The sequence below is a fragment of the Somniosus microcephalus genome, unplaced genomic scaffold, assembly GCF_052327205.1.
Source record: "Somniosus microcephalus isolate GS21.2 unplaced genomic scaffold, FLI_Smic_1.0 unresolved_chr2, whole genome shotgun sequence".
In the NCBI taxonomy this organism is placed as follows: domain Eukaryota; kingdom Metazoa; phylum Chordata; class Chondrichthyes; order Squaliformes; family Somniosidae; genus Somniosus; species Somniosus microcephalus.
The window spans coordinates 18,085,216-18,111,529 of record NW_028225180.1 but is presented as its reverse complement, the minus strand read 5'-3'; the positions used below and the strand labels follow the sequence as shown (position 1 = coordinate 18,111,529).

Sequence of the window (26,314 nt, the reverse complement as noted above, 5' to 3'; positions counted from 1 at the left end):
TGTTTGACATAGAAACATAGAAGACAGGAGCAGGAGTAGGCCATTCAGCCCCTCGAGCCTGCTTTGCCATTCAATGCGATCATGGCTGATCATCCAAATTCAGTACCCTGTCCCTGCTTTCTCCCCATACCCCTTGATCCCTTTAGCCTTAAGAAATATATCTAACTCCATCTTGAATATATTTAATGAATTGGCCTCAACTACCTTCTGTGGTAGAGAATTCCACAGGTTCACCCTGGTTCTGGATTCCCTGACCATCGGGAACATCCTTCCTGCATCTAGTCTGTCTAGTCCTGTTAGAATTTGATAAGTTTCAATGAGATCCCCTCTCATTCTTCTAAACTCCAGTGAGTACAAGCCCAATCGACCCAATCTCTCCTCATACGTCATTCCTGCCATCCCAGGTATCAGTCTGGTGAATCTTCGCTGAACTCCTTCCATGGCAAGAACATCCTTCCTCAGTTTAGACAGACCCGTGACCATTTACAAAGGCCCGTGACCATTTACACAGGCTTGTGATTGTTTACATAGGCAGGTGATTGCTTACATAGGCACGTGATTGCTTACATAGGCACGTGATGGCTTACATAGGCCTGTGACCGTTTACATTAACCCGTGAATGTTTACATAGGCCCGCGACTGTTTACATCAACCGGTGACGGTTTACATAGGCCCGCGACTGTTTACATCAACCCGTGACCGTTTACACCAGCCCGTGACCGTTTCCATAGGCCCGTAACCGTTTACACCAGCCCGTGACCGTTTCCATAGGCCCGTAACCGTTTACACCAGCCCGTGACCGTTTCCATAGGCCCGTGACTGCCCACCCAGCCCGCTGGCCATTACCTGTCCGGCCTGCAGCGCGGCCTCCAGTTCCTGGTAGCGGTTGTGCCAGACGAGGAGGTGGAGGGGGAAGCGGAGCGGGTCGCGGTCCCGGTCCGGGTCCCGGTCCAGGCAGTCGGTCATGGCGCCCCGGGGGCGGTGGGTGTCCGAGCCAATGGGAGGAGAGGGGGGAGGAGGAAGAGGAGGAGCAGTGGAGGAAGGGGGAGGGGCCAGCTCCCGCATAAATCAGCATAAATCAGCATAGATCAGCACAGACTGGCTGCCCATTGGAGGCTGCTCCAGTGCGACCTCCCTCCCCGACTGCAGCCGGCACTTCCGGGGTCGCGGCCGGAAGTGGTAGATCCACATCCGCCGGATGTGTGGGCGGGATCAGCAACCAGCTTCCGGTTCACCCTCAACCTTCCTCCCACCTTTTTCAATTTATAACCAGAAGGAGAGGAGATTCCTGCGGCAGCGACCGCTCGCCCGGCCCGTCGGCCTCTCACACGGATTTCTGTATAAAAGAATGAACTATTCTTGCGAGGCCGGTTAGCCAAATAATGTAGAGGAGGTGAGAGATCAGGGGTCATAGGTGACGACCCCACCCTCAGACAACAACGAAACAACGCCCCCAAAATATTTTCGCTGGCGTCGCATCTCTCCATGGGACAAAAGAAGAAAAACAAAAAAACTAAAACGCTCTTTTAAGGTGGGAGTATTATTGCTGAGGGAGATCGGCGCATGCGTCCCTTTCGCGGCTGCCATCTTGTTGAGGGGCGAAAGCAAGTTGCGCATGCGTAGTTTCGATGCCGCCATTTTGTTGAGGGGCGAAAGCAAACTGCGCAGGCGCATATTCGTGACCGCCATCTTGTTGTGGGGCAAAAAAAGCTCTTCCAGTCCCGACAACCCTCCCTATCTCTGTAACCTCCTCCAGCCCCTACAACCCTCCCTATCTCTGTAACCTCCTCCAGCCCCTACAACCCTCCCTATCTCTGTAACCTCCTACAACCCTCCCTATCTCTGTAACCTCCTACAACCCTCCCTATCTCTGTAACCTCCTACAACCCTCCCTATCTCTGTAACCTCCTACAACCCTCCCTATCTCTGTAACCTCCTACAACCCTCCCTATCTCTGTAACCTCCTACAACCCTCCCTATCTCTGTAACCTCCTCCAGCCCCTACAACCCTCCCTATCTCTGTAACCTCCTCCAGCCCCTACAACACTCCCTATCTCTGTAACCTCCTCCAGCCCCTACAACCCTGCCTATCTCTGTAACCTCCTCCAGCCCCTACAACACTCCCTATCTCTGTAACCTCCTCCAGCCCCTACAACCCTCCCTATCTCTGTAACCTCCTCCAGCCCCTACAACCCTCCCGATCTCTGTAACCTCCTCCAGCCCTACAACCCTCCCTATCTCTGTAACCTCCTCCAGCCCTACAACAATCCCTATCTCTGTAACCTCCTCCAGCCCTTACAACCCTCCCTATCTCTGTAACCTCCTCCAGCCCCTACAACCCTCCCTATCTCTGTAACCTCCTCCAGCCCCTACAACCCTCCCTATCTCTGTAATCTCCTCCAGCCCTTACAACCCTCCCTATCTCTGTAACCTCCTCCAGCCCCTACAACCCTCCCTATCTCTGTAACCTCCTCCAGCCCCTACAACCCTCCCTATCTCTGTAACCTCCTCCAGCCCCTACAACCCTCCCTATCTCTGTAACCTCCTCCAGCCCCTACAACCCTCCCTATCTCTGTAACCTCCTCCAGCCCCTACAACCCTCCCTTTCTCTGTAACCTCCTCCAGCCCCTACAACCCTCCCTATCTCTATAACCTCCTCCAGCCCCTACAACCCTCCCTATCTCTGTAACCTCCTCCAGCCCTACAACACTCACTACCTCTGTAACCTCCTTCATCCCTGCAACCCTCCCTATCTCTGTAACCTCCTCCAGCCCGTACAACCCTCCCTATCTCTGTAACTGTAGTGTATGTACCTTTAAGAGAGAACTACTTTTACAGCTCCTGTATACTGTTCTACCGGCAGTGACCACACCTGTATATAAGCCCTGAGCAGGCATCTGTACTGTTAGTTTTTAGACTTCCCTCATCCAGTAAACACCTGTTGATTGTTGATCTGCAGGCTCCGTCTATTTTTTGAAGAACTGTGGGGTTTCTGTGATTCTGTGAACACCATACCTTAAGATTCACGGATTTAATAGTGGCGACGAGGTCGATTCGAACCTACCTGCAACTCTGCATTTCCTCCCAAGGATTCGCTCCTGGAGGACAGTGGAAGAAAGTCGAGGCCAGAAGCACGGGCGTCGACCACGAGCAACCGCCCAGTCATCCGGCAGAGAGTGAGCATCGCAGGGGAGGCTGTTGAGAGCTGGGCTTGGTTCTCCAGCCACGACGATCCAGCAACAGGCTGGCAACAGGTACAGCGCAGACCCTTCCTGGACAGCGGCGGCTGGAGCCGACCGATGGCACAGAAAAGGCCGAGCAGCGTCGACGGGGTAAGAGAGAGGGTAAAGCGCACAGGGCGCAGCCGGGGGTTGAAGACTGAGTGGCGTCGACGGAAAACAAAAAGAGAGAGAGGGTAAAGCACAGATGGGGTTCAGGACCGAGCGGCGGCAACGAGAGAGGCGCACAGGAAAACGCGCAGAGCGCAGCCAGGGCTCAAGGGCTGAGCAGCGTCCGCGGGGGAAGAAAAGCGCGGGAGACGCCATTTTTGAAGCCGCAGCGGAGAAGAAGGACGAGCGCGGGAAGAAAGGGAAGCGCGGGAGAAGCCATTTTGAACCAGTCTAACCACACCCAGGGATGCCGAAGAGTAGCAGTGTCACAGCGTTTGACAATGAAGTTGAAGATTGGGCGACATATGTGGAACGCATTGAGGTGTACTGCAAGGCGAATGAATTGCCAGATGCCAGGAAAGCATGGTTTTGTTGAATTCCATGGGTGCAAAAACGTATGACTTACTGCGAAACCTAATAACCCCAGAGAAGCCAGTGGATAAGGATTTCGAAAACATAGTGGAAATCCTACAGGACCACTTAAACCCCACACCGCTGCTGAAAGCAGAAAGATTTAAGTTTCACAAAAGGAACCAGCATAAAGACAAAAGTAATGCTGAGTATCTAACGGAACTGCGCAAGCTATCGAAACACTGCCAGTTTGGAATGGGACTAGCAGATACGTTAAGGGACAAGTTTGTGTGTGGGCTTCAAAGTGAAGGAACCCAGAAACGGAACCCAGAAACGGCTTCCATCAGAAAAGGATCTTACGCTGGACAAGGCTTTCAGCATGGCAGTATCACACGAAGCAGCCGCACGGGGCGCTGCAGAGATACAACGGAGACCGCAAGAATATGGCACCAATGAAATGTCATATGGAGCAGGGAAGTGTTATTGCTGCGGCAGAACAACACACGACCAGAAGGATTGTTGGTTCAAGGACCAAGTGTGCAGACAGTGCGGAAAAGCAGGACACATAGCAAGAGTCTGCAGGTCGGGGAAGAAAACCAGCAGTAAGACATCTCCACAGGAGAACTAGAAAAAGGTACATAAGGTGACGGAGAATAGTTCAGACGAACAGAAAAGTGATACAGACTCCGGAAGCAAGGAGCTGGGTTGTCTGAAACTACATAATGTAATCAAAATAGAGGATCACCAGACTATCTGGGTCACGCTCAAGATAGACGGAGTCCAAGTGAAAATGGAATTGGACACAGGATCAGCCCTAACGGTCATAAACCGAAGGGACTACAAGCGGCTATTCTCACATATACCCTTTGAGAGCTTCAGAGATTGTCTTGAAGACGTACACGGGGCAAAAAGTCTACCCCAAAGGAAAAATAAGGGTGAACGTGATATACAACGGCCAGGAAATACCAAAAATGGACCTATGTGTATTGCCAGATGGAGGACCACCACTACTAGGACGTGAATGGATCCGGAAGATACAATTAGATTGGCATTCCATACAGGCACTGACGGTAGAGGCCAAAAAGGATGACGACGTCACACCTGGCCGACTGTCAAAAATGCTAACTGACGCACAAGAAGTGTTCCAGGAGGGACTCGGAACACTAAAAGGCATAACAGCGATGATTAAAGTAGAGGAAAATGCAAGCCCAAAGTTTTTTAAGGCCAGACCGGTGCCTTATGCGATCCGCCCAGCCGTCGAAGCAGAGCTGGAAGGGTTGGAACGTTCTGGAGTACTGTCCAAAGTAGACTGGAGCGAGTGGGCTACACCCATCGTTCCTGTAATGAAGAGGTCGTTGAGTAATACGCCTGGGGAACCAAAGAAGGTTCGTATCTGTGGGGACTTTAAGGTGACAGTGAACCCAGTCCTTCACACGGTACAATATCCGCTTCCGCGGATTGAATATATTTTCGCCTCGCTATCTGGAGGAAAACGCTTCACTAAGATTGATCTGGCCCAGGCGTACCTGCAAATGGAGGTAGAAGAAGCCTCGAAACAATACCTCACGATAAACACTCACAAAGGTCTCTACCAATGCAACCGGCTGGTGTTCGGGGTAGCATCGGCTCCGGCTATTTGGCAAAGGGCAATGGATCAAGTCCTGCAAGGGATTCCAGGAACACAGTGTTATTTGGACGACATCCTGGTCACGGGCAAAAATGACAGTGATCACCTTGCCAACCTGGAGCAGGTGCTCACTAGATTGAAGGAATATGGGCTATGAGCTAATCACCACAAATGCGAGTTTTTCCAGAAGCAGATCTCGTATTGTGGCCACGTTATTGATGAAGAGGGGTTACATAAGTCCCCTGAGAAGATTGAGGCAGTAGTCAAGGCTCCAGCACCGGAAAATGTGTCACAACTGAGGTCGTTCCTCGGGCTGGTGAACTACTACCATAAGTTCTTACCAAATTTGTCTACAGTATTACACCCACTGAACACCCTTCTGCAGACGGGGGTACCATGGAAGTGGAATGACGAATGTAAACGAGCTTTCCAGAAGTGCAAAGAATTGATCACATCAAAAGAGGTGTTTGTTATGTTCATTAATAAATAGACATTCTTATTATGAACACAGCTAGCTTTTGCTAGTTATTTTATTGAGCACATGTGGACTTGTACAGCATCTTGTAGAGGCTTCCATCTTGACTGCTGCCTTGTGGGTAGCCTAGCCTCATGGGTAATGTAGTCTTAATATAATATATAGCTGGGTAGTGTAGTCTTATACATACAGCTATATACAGTTCTACGGCTCCACCTAGCGTCCACTATAGAATGACATGTTATTGATCACTACATCCCCCTTTCTTTGAGGTTTAACAAAATCAATATCAATCAACTTTCAAGAAAACAATAAAGATAATATCAGTAACACTTTTGTTAGTGCTCTATAAACAGAAACATTTTCAAAACAGTCAACACATTTTCAAAGCTTTACATTAGACTTAATCTTTGAGTACAATCAGGCTCTTTTACTTCACGTGTGGATCTTCTCAACACGGGTAAGTCTGATGTGTCTTCATGAGATTGTTCTGGCGGTGAATGACAAGATTCAGTTGCGGCATTGTCATCAATCTGGTCTTGAATAGTCTCTTGTGTTTTTAGGAGGGAACGGCGGTTCCTCCTGCGAATCTGTCCTTCCTCAGTTCTAACAGTGTATGACCTTGGTCCTACTTCCTCAAGAACTGTAGCTTTCCTGTTCCATGCATCTGGATCCTCAATCCTGACAACATCATCCTTTGTCAATGGTTTTAGAGTTTTGGATGACTTGTCATAGTATGATTTCTGTTTCAGCTTTAACAGTTGAAGTCTCTGTCTCAGTTCCTCACTTTGCTGTTCTTTTGCACAACAGAGTAGCGTGGTGCGCAACTTGCGACCCATTAGTAGTTCAGCAGGTGAAGTACCACAGTCTAAAGGTGAGGCTCGGTAGCTCAGCAGGGCGAGATAAGGATCAGACTTACTTTCTGTCGCTTTCTTCAGTAGCTGCTTGAGAACTTGAACACCTTTCTCTACCTTACCATTTGACTGAGCATACAAAGGACTGGATGTGATGTGCTGAAAGTCATAATATGCTGCAAACTGTTGCCACTCCTTACAGTTGAAGCACGGACCATTGTCGCTAACGGCAATCCTGGGAATTCCATGTCTGGCGAAGATGGATTTCACATGCATTATGACACTGCTTGCTGTGGTGCTTGAGAGCAGCGCCATCTCAGGATAGTTAGAATAGTAGTCAATCACTATTAGATAGTCTTTACCATTTAAATGAAAAAGGTCCATACCAACCTTTTGCCATGCTGCTGTTGGTATGTCAGCTACTATCATTGGTTCCTTTGCTTGTTTGTTTTGGTGTTTCTGACCTGTCTCACATTTGCCTATCATGTTCTCAATGTCCTTATTTATGCCAGGCCAATAAACAGTGTCTCTTGCTCTCCTTTTGCATTTTTCAATTCCGAGGTGTCCCTCATGAATCCTTTTGAGCATATCTTGACGTAGAGCCTGTGGAATGACTATTCTGTTCTGTTTTAGTAATAGTCCACTTGCGACACTCAATTCTGACCTGATGTGATAGTGTTTTGGACAGGAACCTTTTGGCCAACCATGATGAATGTTCCCTATTACTGTTTGTAATACAGTATCTTTTACTGTTTCTTCTGCTATTTGCTTTGATTTTGTGTCTGACACGAGCAGCGCAGCAATGACCATACTCACATGAATATCCACGTCTTCTTCAGTAGAGCTCACATGACTCATTGTGGGTGCTCGGGATAGTGCATCTGCTAACACTATGTATTTGCTTGGTGTGTAGATCAGTTCAAAGTCATATCTTTGCAGCTTCATCATGAGTCGTTGAATCCTTGGAGACATCTCATTCAGGTTCTTTTTTATGATGGCAACCAGAGGGCTGTGGTCTGTCTCAACTGTGAAGGTGGGAAGTCCATATATGTAGCCATGAAACTTTTCTAGTCCAACTACCAAGCCGAGACATTCCTTTTCAATCTGGGCGTATCGACACTCAGTATCAGTCATAGACCTGGAGGCATAGGCAACAGGCTTCCAATCTTCACCCTCTGCTTGTAGCAAGACTGCACCTAGGTCATCTTTTGATGCATCCGTTGACACTTTGATTCTTTTGGTTGTGTCAAAGAAGGTGAGTACAGGTGTGGTTGTCAGCACTGTTTTGAGGTTTATCCACTCTTGTTCATGTTTTTCTGTCCATGCGAACTCATTTGTTTTATGTAGCAGGTCTCGCAGACAGGCTGTCTTGGCTGACAAGTTAGGAATGAACTTTCCAATGAAGTTTATCATCCCCATGATGCGTAGCACTCCTTTTTTGTCAGTGGGTCGGGGCATTTTGAGTATGGCGTTTACTTTTTCCATATCTGGCTCTATTCCTTTACCAGATAGATTATCTCCTAGGAAAGTGACTTCCTGGACGCCAAACTGACACTTGGCTTTGTTGAGCTTCAGTCCATTCCGGCGTATGCTCTGTAGCACTTTAGTCAGTCTCTCATTGTGTTCTTTCAGTGTGGAGCCCCAGATGATGATGTCATCAACATAGACCCAAACTCCTTCCAGACCTTCAATTATGTGTTCCATCGCTCTATGAAAGATTTCAGATGCAGATATTATCCCGAAAGGCATTCTGAGGAAACAATACCTGCCAAATGGTGTGTTGAAGGTACAGTATTTGGTGCTCTCTTCATCCAGTTTTAGTTGCCAAAATCCTTGTGAGGCATCGAGCTTTGTGAAGTATCTGGCACCTGACATTTCACTGGTGATTTCTTCTCGCTTGGGAATCTGGTAGTGTTCACGTTTTATGTTTGCATTTAAGTCCTTTGGATCCATGCATATTCTTAGATCATTGTTCTTTTTCTTTACACATACCATGGAGTTAACCCAGTCTGTTGGCTCTTCGACTTTCCTGATGACTCCTAGTGTGGTCATTCTGTCCAGTTCATTCTTGAGCCGGTCACGCAGGGGTGCTGGAACTCTTCGTGGAGCATGTACCACTGGCTGAGCATCCTCCTTTAGCTGGATCTTGTAAGTGAATGGTAGAACTCCAAATCCTTTGAACACATCCTGGAAATTATTCACTACAGAATCCACCGAGTCATCTGGTCTGCTTATGGCACAGTTTATACGGTAGACTCTCTTGACCAGTTCTAAGTCCTCACAAGCTTTGTCACCCAGTAGTGAATCAAGTCCTTCAGCCACAACAGAAAACATGAGATGATGCACTTTGTCTTTGACTGTCACTTTAAGTCTGCACACACCTAAGCTATCTATTTTCTGTCCATTATAGTCCTTCAGTAGTACTGACTTTTTCTGTATTTTGGGCTTTTCTTTCATATTGTTAATGTCACTCATACTGATTAAGTTTGCTTTTGCCCCAGTGTCCAGTTTCAATGTAACTAATGCTCCATTTACCTGCAGTGGGATCATCCATTTGTCCTCTTTTACTGCATTAACTTTATGTTCAGCATTGTCTATTTCTGAGGGCTGCACATTTTCTGTATCTTTTTTGATATCGTCACATGACACCATGCCTACAAAAAATGTCTCACTTAAATCAGTGTCCTCAATCACATTAACTCGTTGCCCTTTCGTCGTTTTTACTTTTGAAAAGCATTGTTTGGCAAAGTGATTCTTTCCATTACACTTTGTGCACATTTTTCCAAACGCTGGGCATTGTCTTAACTGGTGTTTGTAACCACAGTGTTTACAATTAAAAATTTCATCCTCCGATTGCTTTTCATTTCTGTTCTGCCCACGTTTCTTCCCCTTGTAGGACACAGCACCGACAGCAGCATTATCACTCATTACATTCGCATCATTATTGATTTCACTGAAAGGCTTCGCGTGATTTCGAGCTAGCTCGCTGGCTTGGCATATTTTCACCGCATTTTCCAAATTTAGTTCGGTTTCTCTCAACAGATGTTCCCTGACTTTTTTATCATGAATACCAAACACAATCTGGTCACGAATCATGGATGCTTTGAGCTCAGAGAAATTACATGTCTGTGCTTTCAGTTTCAGATCAGTTATAAAGCTATCAAAAGTCTCATTTTGTTGCTGTGTCCAAGAACGGAAGATGTATCTTTCATACGTCTCATTCTTTTTGGGAGAACAATGTGCATCAAATTTCTGTAGCACATCGTCTAATTTGTCTCTGTTCTCTGCTGGATTAAATACAAATGTATTAAATACCTCTATCGCCTGTGGGCCTGCAACCGTAAGCAGCAACGCTATCTTCCTTGCGTCTGGCTTCATACCGAATCTGATGGCTGCAATGTAGAGTTCGAATTGCTGTTTAAAAGTCTGCCAATTGTAGTCTATTTTTTCTGTGAGTTTCAAACGCTCTGGTGTCTTCAAATTCTCCATGTCGCTTTTCACAATTTTCAGCAGATCTTCACCACCCTGGTATTATTATGTTCATTAATAAATAGACATTCTTATTGTGAACACAGCTAGCTTTTGCTAGTTATTTTATTTTATTGAGCACATGTGGACTTGTACAGCATCTTGTAGAGGCTTCCATCTTGACTGCTGCCTTGTGGGTAGCCTAGCCTCATGGGTAATGTAGTCTTAATATATATAGCTGGGCAGTGTAGTCTTATACATACAGCTATATACAGCTCTACTGCTCCACCTAGTGTCCACTATAGAATGACATGCTATTGATCACTACAGTGTTGGCCCATTTCAACCCAGCACTACCAATTCGGTTGGCGTGTGATGCATCACCCTATGGTATTGGAGTGGTGCTGTCGCACAAATTCCCAGACGGGTTGGAGAGGCCAGTAGCCTTTGCGTCTCGGTCACTAACCTCAGCCGAGCGCAACTATGCCCAGATTGACAGGGAGGCCCTCAGCCTAGTATGGGGAGTAAAAAAGTTCAACCACTATCTGCACGGGCAGAAGTTCACCTTGCTGACTGACCACCAACCACTTGTCTCCATCTTTAATCCAAAGAAGGGCGTTCCGGTGATGACTGCGCAACGGCTACAAAGATGGTCCCTTTTTCTAGGGGCGAACCAATATGAAATAGAGTATAAGGGCACGAAACAGCATGGAAACGCTGATGGGCTATCACGCCTGCCACTGCCTACTGCGGAGGAAGCACCAGCAGTGGACCCTGTCGAAATATTTTATTCGTCGATAATTGAACGCTTGCCAGTAACTAACGCGGATATAGAGAAGGAGACCCGAAATTATCCGACACTGTCTCGGGTATATGATTTGACGGTGAAGGGATGGCCAACACATGGCGACTCACTGTTGCCAGCATTCTCATCCAGAAGAGAACAGCTGTCAGTATGCCAGGGGACAGTGATGTGTGGATCCCGAGTGGTAATTCCACCCAAGTTAAGGGAGAGAGTGCCCAATGAGCTTCACGAAGGTTATCTGGGAGGGGTGAAAATGAAAAGCCTTGCTAGGGCTTATGTGTGGTGGCCAGGAATTGATCAACAAATCGAGGACCTAACAAAGAGCTGCTCAGGATGCCAGAAGGTCCAAAATGCACCACCACATGCCCCTCTACACCCATGGGAGTGGCCCTCCTCTCCATGGCAATGGGTGCATATTGATTTTGCTGGTCCATTTATGGACTCAATGTTCTTAATAGCAGTGGATGCGCACTCGAAATGGCCTGAAGTGATCAAAATGTCCTCCACCACTACGGAGAAAATGATTGCAGTCCTACGGACCATATTTGCCAGGAACGGCTTGCCAGAGCAGATTTGCTCTGCTAACGGACCACAGTTTGTGTCCAAAGAGTTTCAGAAATTTATGAGAAGGAATGGGGTAAGGCATTACACATCCGCCCCATATCATCCAGCCACAAATGGATTGGCTGAGAGGTTCGTACAAACCTTTAAAAAGGCAGTAAGGGCCATGTGCAATGACGACATTCCACTGCAGCATAAGGTGGACAATTTCCTGTTAGCCTACAGAAATGCGACACATGCAGTTACCAACCAGACCCCGGCCATGATGTTCTTTAACCGAAGGTTGAGATCTCGTCTGGATTTGCTCAGACCAAATGTGCGAAGAAATGTTGAGAATAAGCAATTCCAGCACATCAATGAGAAGCCGACAAGGAGCTTCAATGTAGGACAACCAGTCTTGGCCCGCGACTACCGAACAGAGAAATGGCAACCCGGAACGATATGCACATGGCAGGGGCCACTAATGTACACAGTGGATGTCGGGGAGAACATTGTGAGACGCCATGTCGACTAGATCCTAGCGTCACAGGAACGAGTCAACCCCATGTCTAGCGTACCTGGTGATGAACCCGACATACCGGTAGCATCTACCCCAGAAACAGAAACTAACCAACGACAGGGGGCCAGAATCGCCTCCGCACCAAGAACAAGACACTCAGGAAAGGCGCTATCGAGAGAGGATCAGGAAGCCGCCCCAAAGACTGAATCTATAAATGGACTATTTCAGTTACTGTGCATGTTAAAAGTGTTAACTGTTACTTGAATGTTATGGTACTGTTAATCTAAAGGGGGAGGAATTGTAGTGTATGTACCTTTAAGAGAGAACTGCTTTTACAGCTCCTGCATACTGTAGTACCGGCAGTGACCGCACCTGTATATAAGCCTTGAGCAGGCATCTGTACTGTTAGTTATTAGACTACCCTCATCCAGTAAACACCTGTTGATTTTTGATCTGCAGTCTCCGTCTATTTATTGAAGAACACCATACGTTAAGATTCACGGATTTAATAGTAACCTCCTCCAGCCCTACAACCCTCCCTATCTCTGTAACATTCTCCAGCCCCTACACCCCTCCCTATCTCTGTAACCTCCTCCAGCCCCTACAACCCTCCCTATCTCTGTAACATTCTCCAGCCCCTACACCCCTCCCTATCTCTGTAACCTCCTCCAGCCCCTACAACCCTCCTTATCTCTGTAACCTCCTCCAGCCCCTACAACCCTCCCTATCTCTGTAACCTCCTCCAGCCCCTACAACCCTTCCTATCTCTGTAACCTCCTCCAGCCCTACAACCCTCCCTATCTCTGTAACCTCCTCCAGCCCCTACAACCCTCCCTATCTCTGTAACCTCCTCCAGCCCCTACAACCCTCCCTATCTCTGTAACCTCCTACAACCCTCCCTATCTCTGTAACCTCCTCCAGCCCCTACAACCCTCCCTAACTCTGTAACCTCCTCCAGCCCCTACAACCCTTCCTATCTCTGTAACCTCCTCCAGCCCTACAACCCTCTCTATCTCTGTAACCTCCTCCAGCCCTACAACCCTCCCTATCTCTGTAACCTCCTCCAGCCCCTACAACCCTCCCTATCTCTGTAACCTACTCCAGCCCCTACAACCCTCCCTATCTCTGTAACCTCCTCCAGCCCCTACAACCCTCCCTATCTCTGTAACCTCCTCCAGCCCCTACAACACTCCCTATCTCTGTAACCTACTCCAGCCCCTACAACCCTCCCTATCTCTGTAACCTTCTCCAGACCCTACAACCTCCCGAGATATCTGTTGTCCTCTAAGTCTGCCCTCTTGAGCATCCCTGATTATAATCGCTCCACCATTGGCGGCCGTGGCTTCGGCTGCCTGGGCCCCGAGCTCTGGAATTCCCTCCCTAAACCTCTCCGCCTCTCCTCCTTTAAGACGCTCCTTAAAACCTCCCTCTTTGACCCAGCTTTTAGTCATCTGTCCTCATTTCTCCTTATGTGGTTCGGTGTCAAATTTGTTGTCTTAAGATACTCCCGTGAAGCACCTTGGGACGTTTTACTATGGTAAAGGTGCTATATAAATACAAGTTGTTGTTGTAAAGAAACATTTTGAAAAGATTGAGACGAAAGAGAACAATTCCAATTCCAATCATTTACTATTCGGCTGCGGGAAGTGGTTTTCAAAAGTCCCTCAGTGTGGAGGGGATCAAATCGACGCTACCCCTTTAAGATCTATGCCATCTGTCCATCGAGCAGGAAGCCTGGGATCCATTGGGTCGGTGCTCGATGAATCTGCCTGCAGCGAAAGGGAAATAAAAAAGTTCCCTTGTGATCTGAGCTTGGAAGCAAGAAAGCTGGGAGGAGTTTGTATAAATCTGGGAAAAGGTCACTGAACAGAGAGAGGAACGTCAGTGCAGAGAAAAGTTCACTAAGCAGGGAGAGGAGAGTTACTGGACAGAACAGTTCACTGAACAGAGCGAGAGAAAAGTTAGTGGACTTAGAAAAGTTTGTGAACTTAGAAAAGTTTGTATCCTTAGAAAAGTTAGTCACATTAGAAAAGTTTGTATCCTTAGAAAAGTTAGTCACATTAGAAAAGTTTGTATACTTAGAAAAGTTAGTAAACCGAAAAAGTCAGCCAAAAAAGTTACTTCAGTAAAGTTTACTAAAGGGAGCAAAAAAAGTTAATGTACACAAAGTTTACTAAGTCGACAGAAGAGGTCAGTAAACAAAGAGAAAGAGTTTGCGAATTGGAGAGAGAGAGTTCACCGAAGGGGATAATCCCACTGGGGAAACGTTTAACCAACTGAGGAACTCAGTAAACATTTAACTGGCAAAGAAGGAGGTTAAGGGCTGGAGTGAATGACCTCTCCCTTTAAACCCACAGTCTGGAGAGCAGGGATTCTGTCTGATCCCAGTTTTGGGGTCTCTAGCTCAAGTTATGAACCAGCTTTGAAAGTTTCCCCGCCTCTGTTGGCAGTTCCGAGTGGACCGTTTGTGAGGCTCGGGGTCTGAGCTGGACCCAGCTGATCCAGGACATGACCTCCAACAGCCACAAATTCACCATCGACGATGCCTTTGAGATGACTCCCGAGGACGGAGAGAGCGGGACCCGCTTCGGGAGCCTCAGCTTCGAACGGAGGAGCAACCTGGGTCTGGGCAAGGGTGAGGGTGCGGAGCAGAGTGCGAGGGAGTCGTCCCTGAAATATCAGGTAATGGAAGGGAGAGGGGGAGGGAGGGTAGGGGAGGGAGAGGGGGAGGGAGGGTAGGGAGGAGGAGGGAGAGAGGGGGGGAAGGGAGAGGGGGGTAGGGAGGAGGGAGGGGAGGGAGGGAGGGGGGGAGGGAGAGAGGAGGGAGAGAGGAGGGAGGGAGAGAGGGGAGGGAGGGAGGGAGAGAGAGGGGGAGGGAGAGAGAGGGGGGAGGGAGAGAGAGGGGGGAGGGAGAGAGGGGGGAGGGAGAGAGGGGGGGAGGGAGAGAGAGGGGGAGGGAGGGAGTGAGAGAGGGGGAGAGGGGGGAGTGAGAGAGGGGGGAGAGAGAGGGGAGGGAGGGAGTGAGAGAGGGGGAGAGAAGGGGGGGAGGGAGAGAGAGGAGGGAGGGAGAGAGGGGGGGAGGGAGAGAGAGGGGGGAGGGGGGGAGGGAGAGAGAGGGGGGGGGAGGGAGAGAGAGGGGGGAGGGAGGGAGTGAGAGGGGGGAGGGAGAGGGGGGAAGGAGAGAGCGAGGGGGGGGAGGGAGAGAGGGGGGAGGGAGAGAGCGAGGGGGGAGGGAGGGAGAGAGAGGGAAGGGGAGGGAGGGAAGGGGGGGAGGGGGAGGGAGGGAGAGGGAAGGGGGGGAGGGGGAGGGAGGAGGGAGGGAGAGGGGGGAGTGAGAGAGAGAGAGGGGGAGGGAGAGGGGGAGGGAGGGTAGGGGAGGAGGAGGGAGAGAGGGGGGGAAGGGAGAGGGGGGTAGGGAGGAGGGGAGGGAGGGAGGGGGGAGAGAGAGAGGAGGGAGAGAGGAGGGAGGGAGAGAGGGGAGGGGAGGGAGGGAGAGAGAGGGGGAGGGAGAGAGAGGGGGAGGGAGAGAGGGGGGGAGGGAGAGAGAGGGGGAGGGAGAGGGGGGGAGGGAGAGAGAGGGGGAGGGAGAGGGGGGGAGGGAGAGAGAGGGGGAGGGAGGGAGTGAGAGAGGGGGAGAGGGGAGGGGGGGAGTGAGAGAGGGGGAGAGAGAGGGGAGGGAGGGAGTGAGAGAGGGGGAGAGAAGGGGGGGAGGGAGAGAGAGGAGGGAGGGAGAGAGGGGGGGAGGGAGAGGGGGGGAGGGAGAGAGAGGGGGGGAGGGGGGGAGGGAGAGAGAGGGGGGGAGGGAGAGAGAGGGGGGGGAGGGAGAGAGAGGGGGGAGGGAGGGAGAGAAAGGGGGAGGGAGGGAGTGAGAGAGGGGGGAGGGAGAGGGGGGAAGGAGAGAGCGAGGGGGGAGGGAGAGAGGGGGGAGGGAGAGAGCGAGGGGGGAGGGGGGGAGGGAGAGAGAGGGAAGGGGAGGGAGGGAAGGGGGGGAGGGGGGGAGGGAGAGAGAGGGAAGGGGAGGGAGGGAAGGGGGGGAGGGGGAGGGAGGGAGAGGGAAGGGGGGAGGGGGAGGGAGGAGGGAGGGAGAGGGGGGAGTGAGAGAGAGAGGGGGAGGTAGAGAGGGAGGGAGGGGGGAGAGAGAGGGAGGGGGAGGGGAGAGGGAGGTGGGGGAGAGGGAGGGAGTGGGGGGGGAGGGAGGGAGGGGGGAGAGAGAGAGAGGGGGGAGGGAGAGAGAGAGAGAGGGGGGAGCGAGGGAGAGAGGGGGAGGGAGAGAAAGGGGGGAGGGATGGAGAGAGAGGGAGGGGGAGAGAGAGGAGGGGGGAGAGAGATGACGTGTGACTGAGCCTCTGTCCCTCGGACTTTTGCAGAATTTGGAAAACTATGATGGGTTGGAGACGAACGGGAATCCTACCAACAAAATCCGGTATGGAACCGCGTTCCCACTTGGCGGGGGTCGGAGGGCAGTGGGCGAGACCGAGCTGGGTGGGGTGTGTCTGAGGGGCGTGGGTCAAAGGGGATGGTTCATGTCCGAGCAAAGGGGAGGGGGCATGTCTGAGCAGGGGGTGTCAAAGGGGAGGGGTTGTGTCCGAGCAGGGGGTCGAAGGGGAGGGGTCGTGTCAAAGCAGGGGGTCGAAGGGGAGGGGGCGTGTCTGAGCAGGGGGTCGAAGGGGAGGGGGCGTGTCTGAGCAGGGGGTGTCAAAGGTGAGGGGTCGTGTCCGAGCAGGAGGGCGAAGGGGAGGGGTCGTGTCAAAGCAGGGGGTCGAAGGGGAGGGGGCGTCTCTGAGCAGGGGGTGTCAAAGGGGAGGGGTCGTGTCCGAGCAGGGGGTCGAAGGGGAGAGGGCGTGTCCGAGCAGGGGGTCGAAGGGGAAAGGGCGTGTCCAAGGGGAGGAGGCGTGTCTGAGCAGGGGGTCGAAGGGGAGGGGTCGTGTCTGAGCAGGGGGTTGAAGGGAAGGGGTCGTGTCCAAGCCGGGGGGGGTCGAAGGGGAGAGGGCTTGTGCGAGCAGGGTTCAAAGGGCAGGGGGGGGTCCGAGCAGGGGTCAACGGGGAGGTGCGCGACCGAACAGGGGTCAAAGGGTAGGGACCGTGTCCGAACAGGGGAGCGAAGGGAAGAGGTGGGTCCGAGCAGGGGTCGTGTCCGAGCAGGGGTCGTGTCCGAGTAGGAGGCTGGTTCGAGCGGGGGGGGGTCGAAGGTCAGTCGCGATGGCGCCCTGCATTAACCCTTCCTCCTCTTTCCCCACAGCTCGGACTATGGCCGCCGCTCGACACAATGCTCCCAGTGGTCGTTCGGCACGATCAGTAACACCACCCAGCAATCCTACCAGCAGTGTCTCAGGTCAGCCTCGCTCGGTCCCCAGTGTCTCAGGTCAGCCTCGCTCGGTCCCCAGTGTCTCAGGTCAGCCTCGCTCGGTCCCCAGTGTCTCAGGTCAGCCTCGCTCGGTCCCGTCTTCAGTCCAACAGCTCGGCAAGTTCATGGTCCAGGGACAGACCTGATCGACATAATGTGCTGGACCCCCAAGTGATTAACGTCTGGGTCCGGGAGGAGGGGCGTCTGGGTCCGGGAGGAGGGGCGTCTGGGTCCGGGAGGAGGGGCGTCTGGGTCCGGGAGGCGGGGCGTCTGGGACCGGGAGGAGGGGCATCTGGGACCGGGAGGAGTGGCGTCTGGGAGGCGGGAGACATCTTAGAGGAGTGGGGATCTGAGAGGTGGGAGGAGTGACTCTGACCAATGGGATCTCATTGAAACTTATAAAATTCTGACAGGACTGGACAGACTAGATGCAGGAAGGATGTTCCCGATGGTCGGGGGAGTCCAGAACCAGGGGTCACAGTCTAAGGATAAGGGGTAAGCCATTTAGGACTGAGATGAGGAGGAATTTCTTCACCCAGAGAGTGGTGAACCTGTGGAATTCTCTACCACAGAAGGCAGTTGAGGCCAATTCATTAAATATATTCAAGAAGGAGTTGGATATATTTCTTAATGCTAAAGGGATCAAGGGATATGGGGAGAAGGCAGGGACAGGGTACTGAGTTTGGATGATCAGCCATGATCGCATTGAATGGCGGAACAGGCTCGAGGGGCCGAATGGCCGACTCCTGCTCCTATCTTCTATGTTTCTACAGTATGTTTCTATGTTTAACATCTTGTCCAAACACCAAACACTTTCTTGTCCCACCTTCTCTTGAACAGCTGGACAAGGCATCCCTTGATACAGAAGAACAAAAAGATGGTGGTCGCCTGTTTCGTGCTGCTCATTGTGGGATTTGGTGAGGACTTGCGTCGCGCTCACTGTGGTACTGAGGCACATGCACTGAGCCGAAAGATCCCAGGTTCCTGCTCCTGATCACTGTCCAGTGACCCCTGGGTTAGAGAGAGAGGAAATCAGCCAGGGTTCCTGCTCCTGATCACTGTCCAGTGACCCCTGGGTTAGAGAGAGTGGAAATCAGCCAGGGTTCCTGCTCCTGATCACTGTCCAGTGACCCCTGGGTTAGAGAGAGAGGAAATCAGCCAGGGTTCCTGCTCCTGATCACTGTCCAGTGACCCCTGGGTTAGAGAGAGGGGAAATCAGCCAGGGTTCCTGCTCCTGATCACTGTCCAGTGACCCCTGGGTTAGAGAGAGAGGAAATCAGCCAGGGTTCCTGCTCCTGATCACTGTCCAGTGACCCCTGGGTTAGAGAGAGGGGAAATCAGCCAGGGTCCCTGCTCCTGATCACTGCCCAGTGACCCCTGGGTTAGAGAGAGGGGAAATCAGCCAGGGTTCCTGCTCCTGATCACTGTCCAGTGACCCCTGGGTTAGAGACAGTGGAAATCAGCCAGGGTTCCTGCTCCTGATCACTGTCCAGTGACCCCTGGGTTAGAGAGAGAGGGGAAATCAGCCAAGGTTCCTGCTCCTGATCACTGTCCAGTGACCCCTGGGTTAGAGAGAGGGTAAATCAGCCAGGGTTCCTGCTCCTGATCACTGTCCAGTGACCCTGGGGTTAGAGAGAGAGAGGAAATCAGCCAGGGTTCCTGCTCCTGATCACTGCCCAGTGACCCCTGGGTTAGAGAGAGGGTAAATCAGCCAGGGTTCCTGCTCCTGATCACTGTCCAGTGACCCCTGGGTTCGAGAGAGAGGTGAAATCAGCCAGGGTTCCTGCTCCTGATCACTGTCCAGTGACCCCTGGGTTAAAGAGAGGGGAAAACAGCCAGGGTTCCTGCTCCTGATCACTGCCCAGTGACCCCTGGGTTAGAGAGAGGGTAAATCAGCCAGGGTTCCTGCTCCTGATCACTGTCCAGTGACCCCTGGGTTCGAGAGAGAGGTGAAATCAGCCAGGGTTCCTCCTCCTGATCACTGTCCAGTGACCCCTGGGTTAGAGAGAGAGGAAATCAGCCAGGGTTCCTGCTCCTGATCACTGTCCAGTGACCCCTGGGTTAGAGAGAGGGGAAATCAGCCAGGGTTCCTGCTCCTGATCACTGTCCAGTGACCCCTGGGTTAGAGAGAGGGGAAATCAGCCAGGGTTCCTGCTCCTGATCACTGTCCAGTGACCCCTGGGTTAGAGAGAGAGGTGAAAACAGCCAGGGTTCCTGCTCCTGATCACTGTCCAGTGACCCCTGGGTTAGAGAGAGAGGAAATCAGCCAGGGTTCCTGCTCCTGATCACTGTCCAGTGACCCCTGGGTTAGAGAGAGGGGAAATCAGCCAGGGTTCCTGCTCCTGATCACTGTCCAGTGACCCCTGGGTTAGAGATAGAGGGGAAATCAGCCAGGGTTCCTGCTCCTGATCACTGTCCAGTGACCCCTGGGTTAGAGAGAGAGGAAATCAGCCAGGGTTCCTGCTCCTGATCACTGTCCAGTGACCCCTGGGTTAGAAAGAGAGGGGAAAACAGCCAGGGTTCCTGCTCCTGATCACTGCCCAGTGACCCCTGGGTTAGAGAGAGAGGAAATCAGCCCGGGTTCCTGCTTCTGATCACTGTCCAGTGACCCCTGGGTTAGAGAGAGAGGAAATCAGCCAGGGTTCCTGCTCCTGATCACTGCCCAGTGACCCCTGGGTTAGAGAGAGGGGAAATCAGCCAGGGTTCCTGCTCCTGATCACTGTCCAGTGACCCCTGGGTTAGAAAGAGAGGGGAAATCAGCCAGGGTTCCTGCTCCTGATCACTGTCCAGTGACCCCTGGGTTAGAGAGAGGGGAAATCAGCCAGGGTTCCTGCTCCTGATCACTGTCCAGTGAGCCCTGGAATAGAAAGTGGGGAAATCAGCCAGGGTTCCTGCTCCTGATCACTGTCCAGTGACCCCTGGGTTAGAGAGAGGGGAAATCAGCCAGGGTTCCTGGAACTGATGTCTCTCACTCCCTCTCTCTCTCGTGGAGATATCTGTACACTGACATAGAAACATAGAAGATAGGAGCAGGAGTCGGCCATTCGGCCCCTCGAGCCTGCTCCGCCATTCAATGCGATCATGGCTGATCATTCAAATTCAGTACCCTGTCCCTGCCTTCTCCTCATATCCCTTGATCCCTTTAGCATTAAGAAATATATCCAACTCCTTCTTGAATATATTTAATGAACTGGCCTCCACCGCCCTCTGTGGCAGAGAATTCCACAGGTTCACCACTCTCTGGGTGAAGAAATTCCTCCTCATCTCTGTCCTAAATGGCTTACCCCTTATCCTTAGACTATGACCCCTGGTTCTGGACTCCCCGGCCATCGGGAACATCCTTCCAGCATCTAGTCTGTCCAGGCCTGACAGAATTTTATAGGTTTCGATGAGATCCCCTCTCAATCTTCTAAACTCCAGTGAGTATAAGCCCAATCGACACAATCTCTCCTCATACGTCATTCCTGCCATCCCAGGTATCAGCCTGGTGAATCTTCGCTGCACTCCCTCCATGGCAAGAACATCCTTCCTCAGATAAGGTGACCAAAACTGCACACAATACTTGATGTGCCAAATAACTGCCTGAATCCATGAGGTTAAAACTTAAAACTAAAGGCTTTTATTAAGTAAGAATCTTGGCATCAAGTTAACACAGGGCAACCATCATTCATCACCGACCCAGCCCTTATGAGTAAAACCCAGCTCTTATAAATAAGACTCACACCAATCAGGAGGATCCATAAAGGCGGAGCTAGGGAGGAACATTCGTGGTTACACCTGTAAAACATTCCAGACATGAACAAGTACAACAACAGACAATCCAGAACACTGAGTTATTTCATCAGATTACTCAAGGTGCAGTCTCACCAAAGCCCTGTACAACTGCAGCAAGACATCTTTGTTCCTGTACTCAAACCCTCTCGCTACGAAGGCCAACATACCATTTGCCGCCTTAACCGCCTGCTGCACCTGCATGCTTACCTTCAGCGACTGGTGCACAAGAACACCCAGGTCTCGTTGCACTTCCCCTTCTCCCAATCTATTGCCATTCAGATAATAATCTGCCTTCCTGTTTTTGCCACCAAAGTGGATAACCTCACATTTATCCACATTTTTGTGCATTTGCCATGTTTCTGCCCAATCACCCAACCTGTCCAAATCGTACTGGATTTTCATGACATCCTCCTCACAGCATACCCTCCCACCCAGCTTTGTGTCTGCAAATTTGGAGATATTACATCCAATTCCCTCGTCCAGATCATTAATATATATTGTGAACAGCTGGGGTCCTAGGACCGATCCTTGCATACCCTCCCCCACTAGTCACTGATTGCCACTCGGAAAATGACCCGTTTATTCCAACTCTTTGCTTTCTATCTGCCAACCAGTTCTCTATCCAAGTCAATACCTTGCCCCCAATCCCATGTGCCTTAATTTTGCACGCTAATCTCTTATGTGGGACCTTATCGAAAGCCTTCTGAAAGTCCAAATACACCACATCCACTGGTTCTCCCTTATATATTTTACCAGTTACATCCTCAAAAAACTCCAATAGATTAGTCAAGCATGATTTACCTTTTGTAAATCCATGTTGACTTTGTCCGATCCTGTCACTGCTTCCCAAGTGCTCTGCTGTTACATCTTTTATAATGGACTCTAGCATTTTCCCCACTACCGATGTCAGGCTTACCGGTCTATAATTCCCCGCTTTTTCTCTACCACCTTTTTTGAATAGTGGGGTAACATTAGCTACCCTCCAATCCATGGGTACTGTTCCAGAGTCTATCGAGTTCTGGAAGATGACTAGCAATGCATCTACTATCTCCAGGGCCACTTCCTTAAGTACCCTAGGATGTAGATTATCAGGCCCTGGGGATTTATCGGCCTTCAATCCTGTTAACTTCCCCAACACCATTTCCCTACAAATACTGATTTCTTTCATTTCCTCCCTTTCATCAGACCCTATGTTCCCCGACATCTCTGGGAGGTTATTTGTGTCCTCCTTTGTGAAGACAGAACCAAAAAATTTATGTAATTGGTCAGCCATTTCTTTGTTCCCCATTATAAATTCCCCTGATTCTGACTGTAAGGGACCTTCGCTTGACTTCACCAATCTTTTTCTCTTCACATATCTATAAAAGCTTTTACAGTCAGTTTTTATGTTCCCTGCAAGCTTTCTTTCATAATCTATTTCCCCCCTCTTAATTAATCCCTTTGTCCTCCTTTGCTAAATCCTAAACTGCTTCCAATCCTCAGGTTTGCTGCTTTTTTTGGCCAATTTATATGCCCTCTCTTTGGATCTTATGTTATCCCTAATTTCCCTTGTTAGCCACGGTTGAATCACCTTTTTTGATTTATTTTTATGCCAAACTGGGATAAACAAATTCTGTAGTTCATCCATGCGATCTTTGAATGTTTGCCATTGCCTATCCACTGTCAACCCTTTGAGTGACATTCTCCAATCAATCCTACCCAACTCGCGTCTCAGACCATCATAGTTCCCTTTGTTTAAATTCAGGACAGTCTCTGAGTCAACTACTTCACTCTCCATTTTAATGAAGAATTCTATCATATTATGATCGCTCCGACCCAAGGGGCCTCGCACAACAAGATTGCTAATTAATCATTTCTCATTGCATAATACCTAGTCTAAGATGGCCTGATCCCTAGTTGGTTCCTCGACATATTGGTCCAGGAAACCATCCCGTATACACTCCAGGAATTCCTCCTCCACAGTATTGTTACTAATTTGGTTGGCCCAATCTATATGTAAATTAAAGTCACCCATGATGACTGCTGTGCCCTTATGGCACGCTTCTCTAATTTCCCTTTTAATGCCATCCCCAACCTCCGCATTACTGTTTGGAGGTCTATATACCACTCCCACTAACGTTTTCTGCCCCTTGGTATTTCTCAGTTCTACCCATACAGATTCCACATCATCAGAGCTAATATCCTTCCTTACAATTGTGTTAATCCCCTCTTTAACCAGCAATGCTACCCCACCTCCTTTTCCTTTTTGCCTATCTTTCCTGAATATTGAATACCCCTGGATGTTGAGTTCCCAGCCTTGGTCCCCCTGGAGCCATGTTTCCGCAATCCCAATCATATCATATTCATTTACCTCTATTTGCGCTGCTAATTCATCCACCTTATTACGGATGCTCCTTGCATTAAGACACAAGACTGATGTCTCTCAGTCCCTCTCTCTCGGGGAGATATCTGTACACTGACTGGTGTCTCTCAGTCCCTCTCTCTCAGGGAGATATCTGTACACTGACTGGTGTCTCTCAGTCCCCTCTCCCTCAGGGAGATATCTGTACACTGACTGGTGTCTCTTAGTCCTTCTCTCTCAGGGAGATATCTGTACACTGACTGGTGTCTCTCAGCCCCTCTCTCTCAGGGAGATATCTGTACACTGACTGGTGTCTCTCAGTCCCTCTCTCTCAGGGAGATATCTGTACATTGACTGGTGTCTCTACGTCCCTCTCCCTCAGGGAGATATCTGTTCACTGACTGGTGTCTCTCAGTCCCTCTCTCTCAGGGAGATATCTGTACACTGACTGGTGTCTCTCAGTCCCTCTCCCTCAGGGAGATGTCTGTACACTGACTGGTGTCTCTCAGTCTCTCTCCCTCAGGGAGATATCTGTACACTGACTGGTGTCTCTCAGTCTCTCTCTCTCTCTCTCTCTCTCTCTCTCTCGAGGCATAATTGAGGGGGAGTTGATTGGGAGGGGGCAGATGATTGGGGACATGTGATCACTGGATTCCTTGTTTAATTTCTCTCTCTCTCTCTGTTTCAGGGCTTGTACTGGTTGGAGTGGGACTACAGGTTAATCCAAGCTCAGGTGAGTTCAGGAAGTGGATGGAGAGGGGTTCCCCCCAGTCACTGTCCCTTTCCCCGGGGTACCCCCCAGTCCTGCCTGTCAGTCATGTTATATTACAGTCTGTTCTCTCTCTCATTCCCTGTAGGTGTGTCCAGTGCGATATTCTTTGTTCCAGGATTCCTGTTGCTGATCCCGGGTGGTGAGTCTGCGATTTAAACCGTGGTCGGTGGGCTGGTTAATCTGTACACTCTCTCTCTCTGTCTTTCTCACTCTGTCTCTCTCTCTGTCTCTCTCTTTTTTTCTGTTTCTCTCTTTTTCTGTCTGTCTCTCTCTGTTTTTCTCTCTCTGTCTCTCTCTTTTTCTGTCTCTCTCTCTCTTTCTGTTTCTCTCTCTCTCTGCGCGCCTCGGTGTCTGTCTCAGTATATCCTACGATCGCACTGGTTAATCTGGACACTCGCTCTCCCTCAGTATCTGAGGAAGGACGTTCTTGCCATGGAAGGAGTGCAGCGAAGATTCACCAGGCTGGTACCTGGGGTGGCAGGAATGACGTATGAGGAGAGATTGTGTCGATTGGGCTTATATTCGCTGGAGTTTAGAAGAATGAGAGAGGATCTCATTGAAACTTATAAAATTCTAACAGGACTAGACAGACTAGATGCAGGAAGGATGTTCCCGATGGCGGGGGAGTCCAGAACCAGGGGTCACAGTCTAAGGATAAGGGATAAGCCATTTAGGACTGAGATGAGGAGGAATTTCTTCACCCAGAGAGTGGTGAACCTGTGGAATTCTCTACCACAGAAGGCAGTTGAGGCCAATTCATTAAATATATTCAAGAAGGAGTCAGATATATTTCTTAAGGCTAAAGGGATCAAGGGATATGGGGAGAAGGCAGGGACAGGGTACTGAGTTTGGATGATCAGCCATGATCTCATTGAATGGCGGAGCAGGCTCGAGGGGCCGAATGGCCTACTCCTGCTCCTATCTTCTATGTTTCTATGTTTCTAGTATACAGTGTGCTCACATGCTACTTAATCTGTACACAAAAACAGAAGAAATAGGAGCAGGAGTCGGCCTTTCGGCCCCTCGAGCCTGCTCTGTCATTCAATAAGATCATGGCTGATCATCGACCTCATCTCCACTTCCCTGCACTATCCCCATATCACTTGATTCCTTTAATATTCAAAAATCTATCGATCTCAGCCTTGAATATACTCAACGACTGAGCCCCCACAGCCCCCTGGGGTAGAGAATTCCAAAGATTCACCGCCCTCTGAGTGAAGAAATTCCTCCTCATCTCAGTCCTAAATGGCCGACCCCTTATTCTGAGACTGTGACCCCTGGTTCTAGACTCCCCAGCCAGGGGAAACATCCTCCCTGCATCTACCCTGTCAAGCCCTGTAAGAATTTTATGGCCTAGAAATTCGGTGGGCTGCGCCACCAGTTAGCGCCTCAAGAGGGCACTCAGTGGCTTTAGCGCCACTGGCCACGCCTCCCGCGATATTTAGCGGGGCGCGAATGGCGACGTTAGCCTGTAGCGCTGCGCCGCCACCGATGACGTCATCGGTGTGCGCAGCGCCCCGATTGCGATATTTGCTAGCGCCCGCCTCTGTAACGCCGTTCGCAAATCGCGCCCGGTTCACGGGGCCTACCTGTGGCGGTAGTGGCGCAAATTAAGGTGGAGGTGCGGGGCGGCCATTTTTTTCGGTGGCCGCCTGCCAGCACCTCCGTCCCTGACCTCCTGATCCCGCCCCCCCCCCCTCCCTGCCCCCGGGCAGTGCCGGCTGTGTCCCGAGATCCCCGGCACTTCACCTCGGCGCCGGGCTCTTTCGCCGGCACTCGCGATCGGTCATCGCGCTGGTGCAGGCCCCTCCCCCTTAAGAAGGGGCGGAAGGCCTGCAGTGTGGCGCTGCGGCACGTTGCGCTGCGATATTCAGTTTCAGCGCCCCCAAGAGGGGCGCTCAAGCTGAATTTCCGGCGGGCGCAACGGCTCCGTTCGCAGCGGTAATTCCAGCGCCCAGGCGAGCTTGGCGCCTCGTTTGGGCCTCCACCGAATTTCTAGGCCTATATGTTTTAATGAGATCATCTCTCATTCTTCTAAACTCTAGAGAATACAG

General features: G+C 50.7%; 2 protein-coding genes across 3 annotated transcripts in view; one reads left to right on the top strand and one right to left on the bottom strand.

Moving 5' to 3' along the window:
- Positions 1-1,196, bottom strand: part of LOC147092217 (ankyrin repeat domain-containing protein 13D-like) — a 46,006-nt gene extending 44,810 nt beyond the window's left edge. The window contains exon 1 of the mRNA XM_085975573.1: positions 847-1,196. Within this exon, the coding sequence (XP_085831699.1) occupies positions 847-1,065 (219 nt within the window). The 5' untranslated portion in view covers positions 1,066-1,196. The remainder of the gene's footprint in view (positions 1-846) is intronic.
- A 72-nt stretch (positions 1,197-1,268) lies between these two features.
- tmem134 (transmembrane protein 134) lies at positions 1,269-24,729 on the top strand. Of its 2 annotated transcripts, none has more exons than XM_085975883.1 (7): positions 1,269-1,531; positions 14,480-14,711; positions 16,397-16,452; positions 17,269-17,361; positions 18,214-18,290; positions 24,177-24,221; positions 24,346-24,729. In XM_085975883.1, the coding sequence occupies exons 2-7, from the start codon at positions 14,538-14,540 to the stop codon at positions 24,414-24,416; spliced, it is 516 nt and encodes a 171-aa protein (XP_085832009.1). In that variant the 5' UTR covers positions 1,269-1,531; positions 14,480-14,537; the 3' UTR covers positions 24,417-24,729. The 2 variants fall into 2 exon arrangements, with proteins under 2 accessions (XP_085832009.1, XP_085832008.1); XM_085975882.1 differs by lacking the exon at positions 1,269-1,531 and adding an exon at positions 13,886-13,989.
- Positions 24,730-26,314: the final 1,585 nt, after the last annotated feature.

Excerpts from the sequence above, each read along its gene's own strand:
- tmem134 (XM_085975883.1), top strand. The coding sequence starts at position 14,538 with ATGACCTCCAACAGCCACAAATTCACCATCGACGATGCCTTTGAGATG. Across the intron at positions 14,712-16,396 it reads AGTCGTCCCTGAAATATCAG|AATTTGGAAAACTATGATGG; the intron begins GTAATGGAAGGG and ends GGACTTTTGCAG. Across the intron at positions 17,362-18,213 it reads TCCTACCAGCAGTGTCTCAG|CTGGACAAGGCATCCCTTGA; the intron begins GTCAGCCTCGCT and ends TCTCTTGAACAG.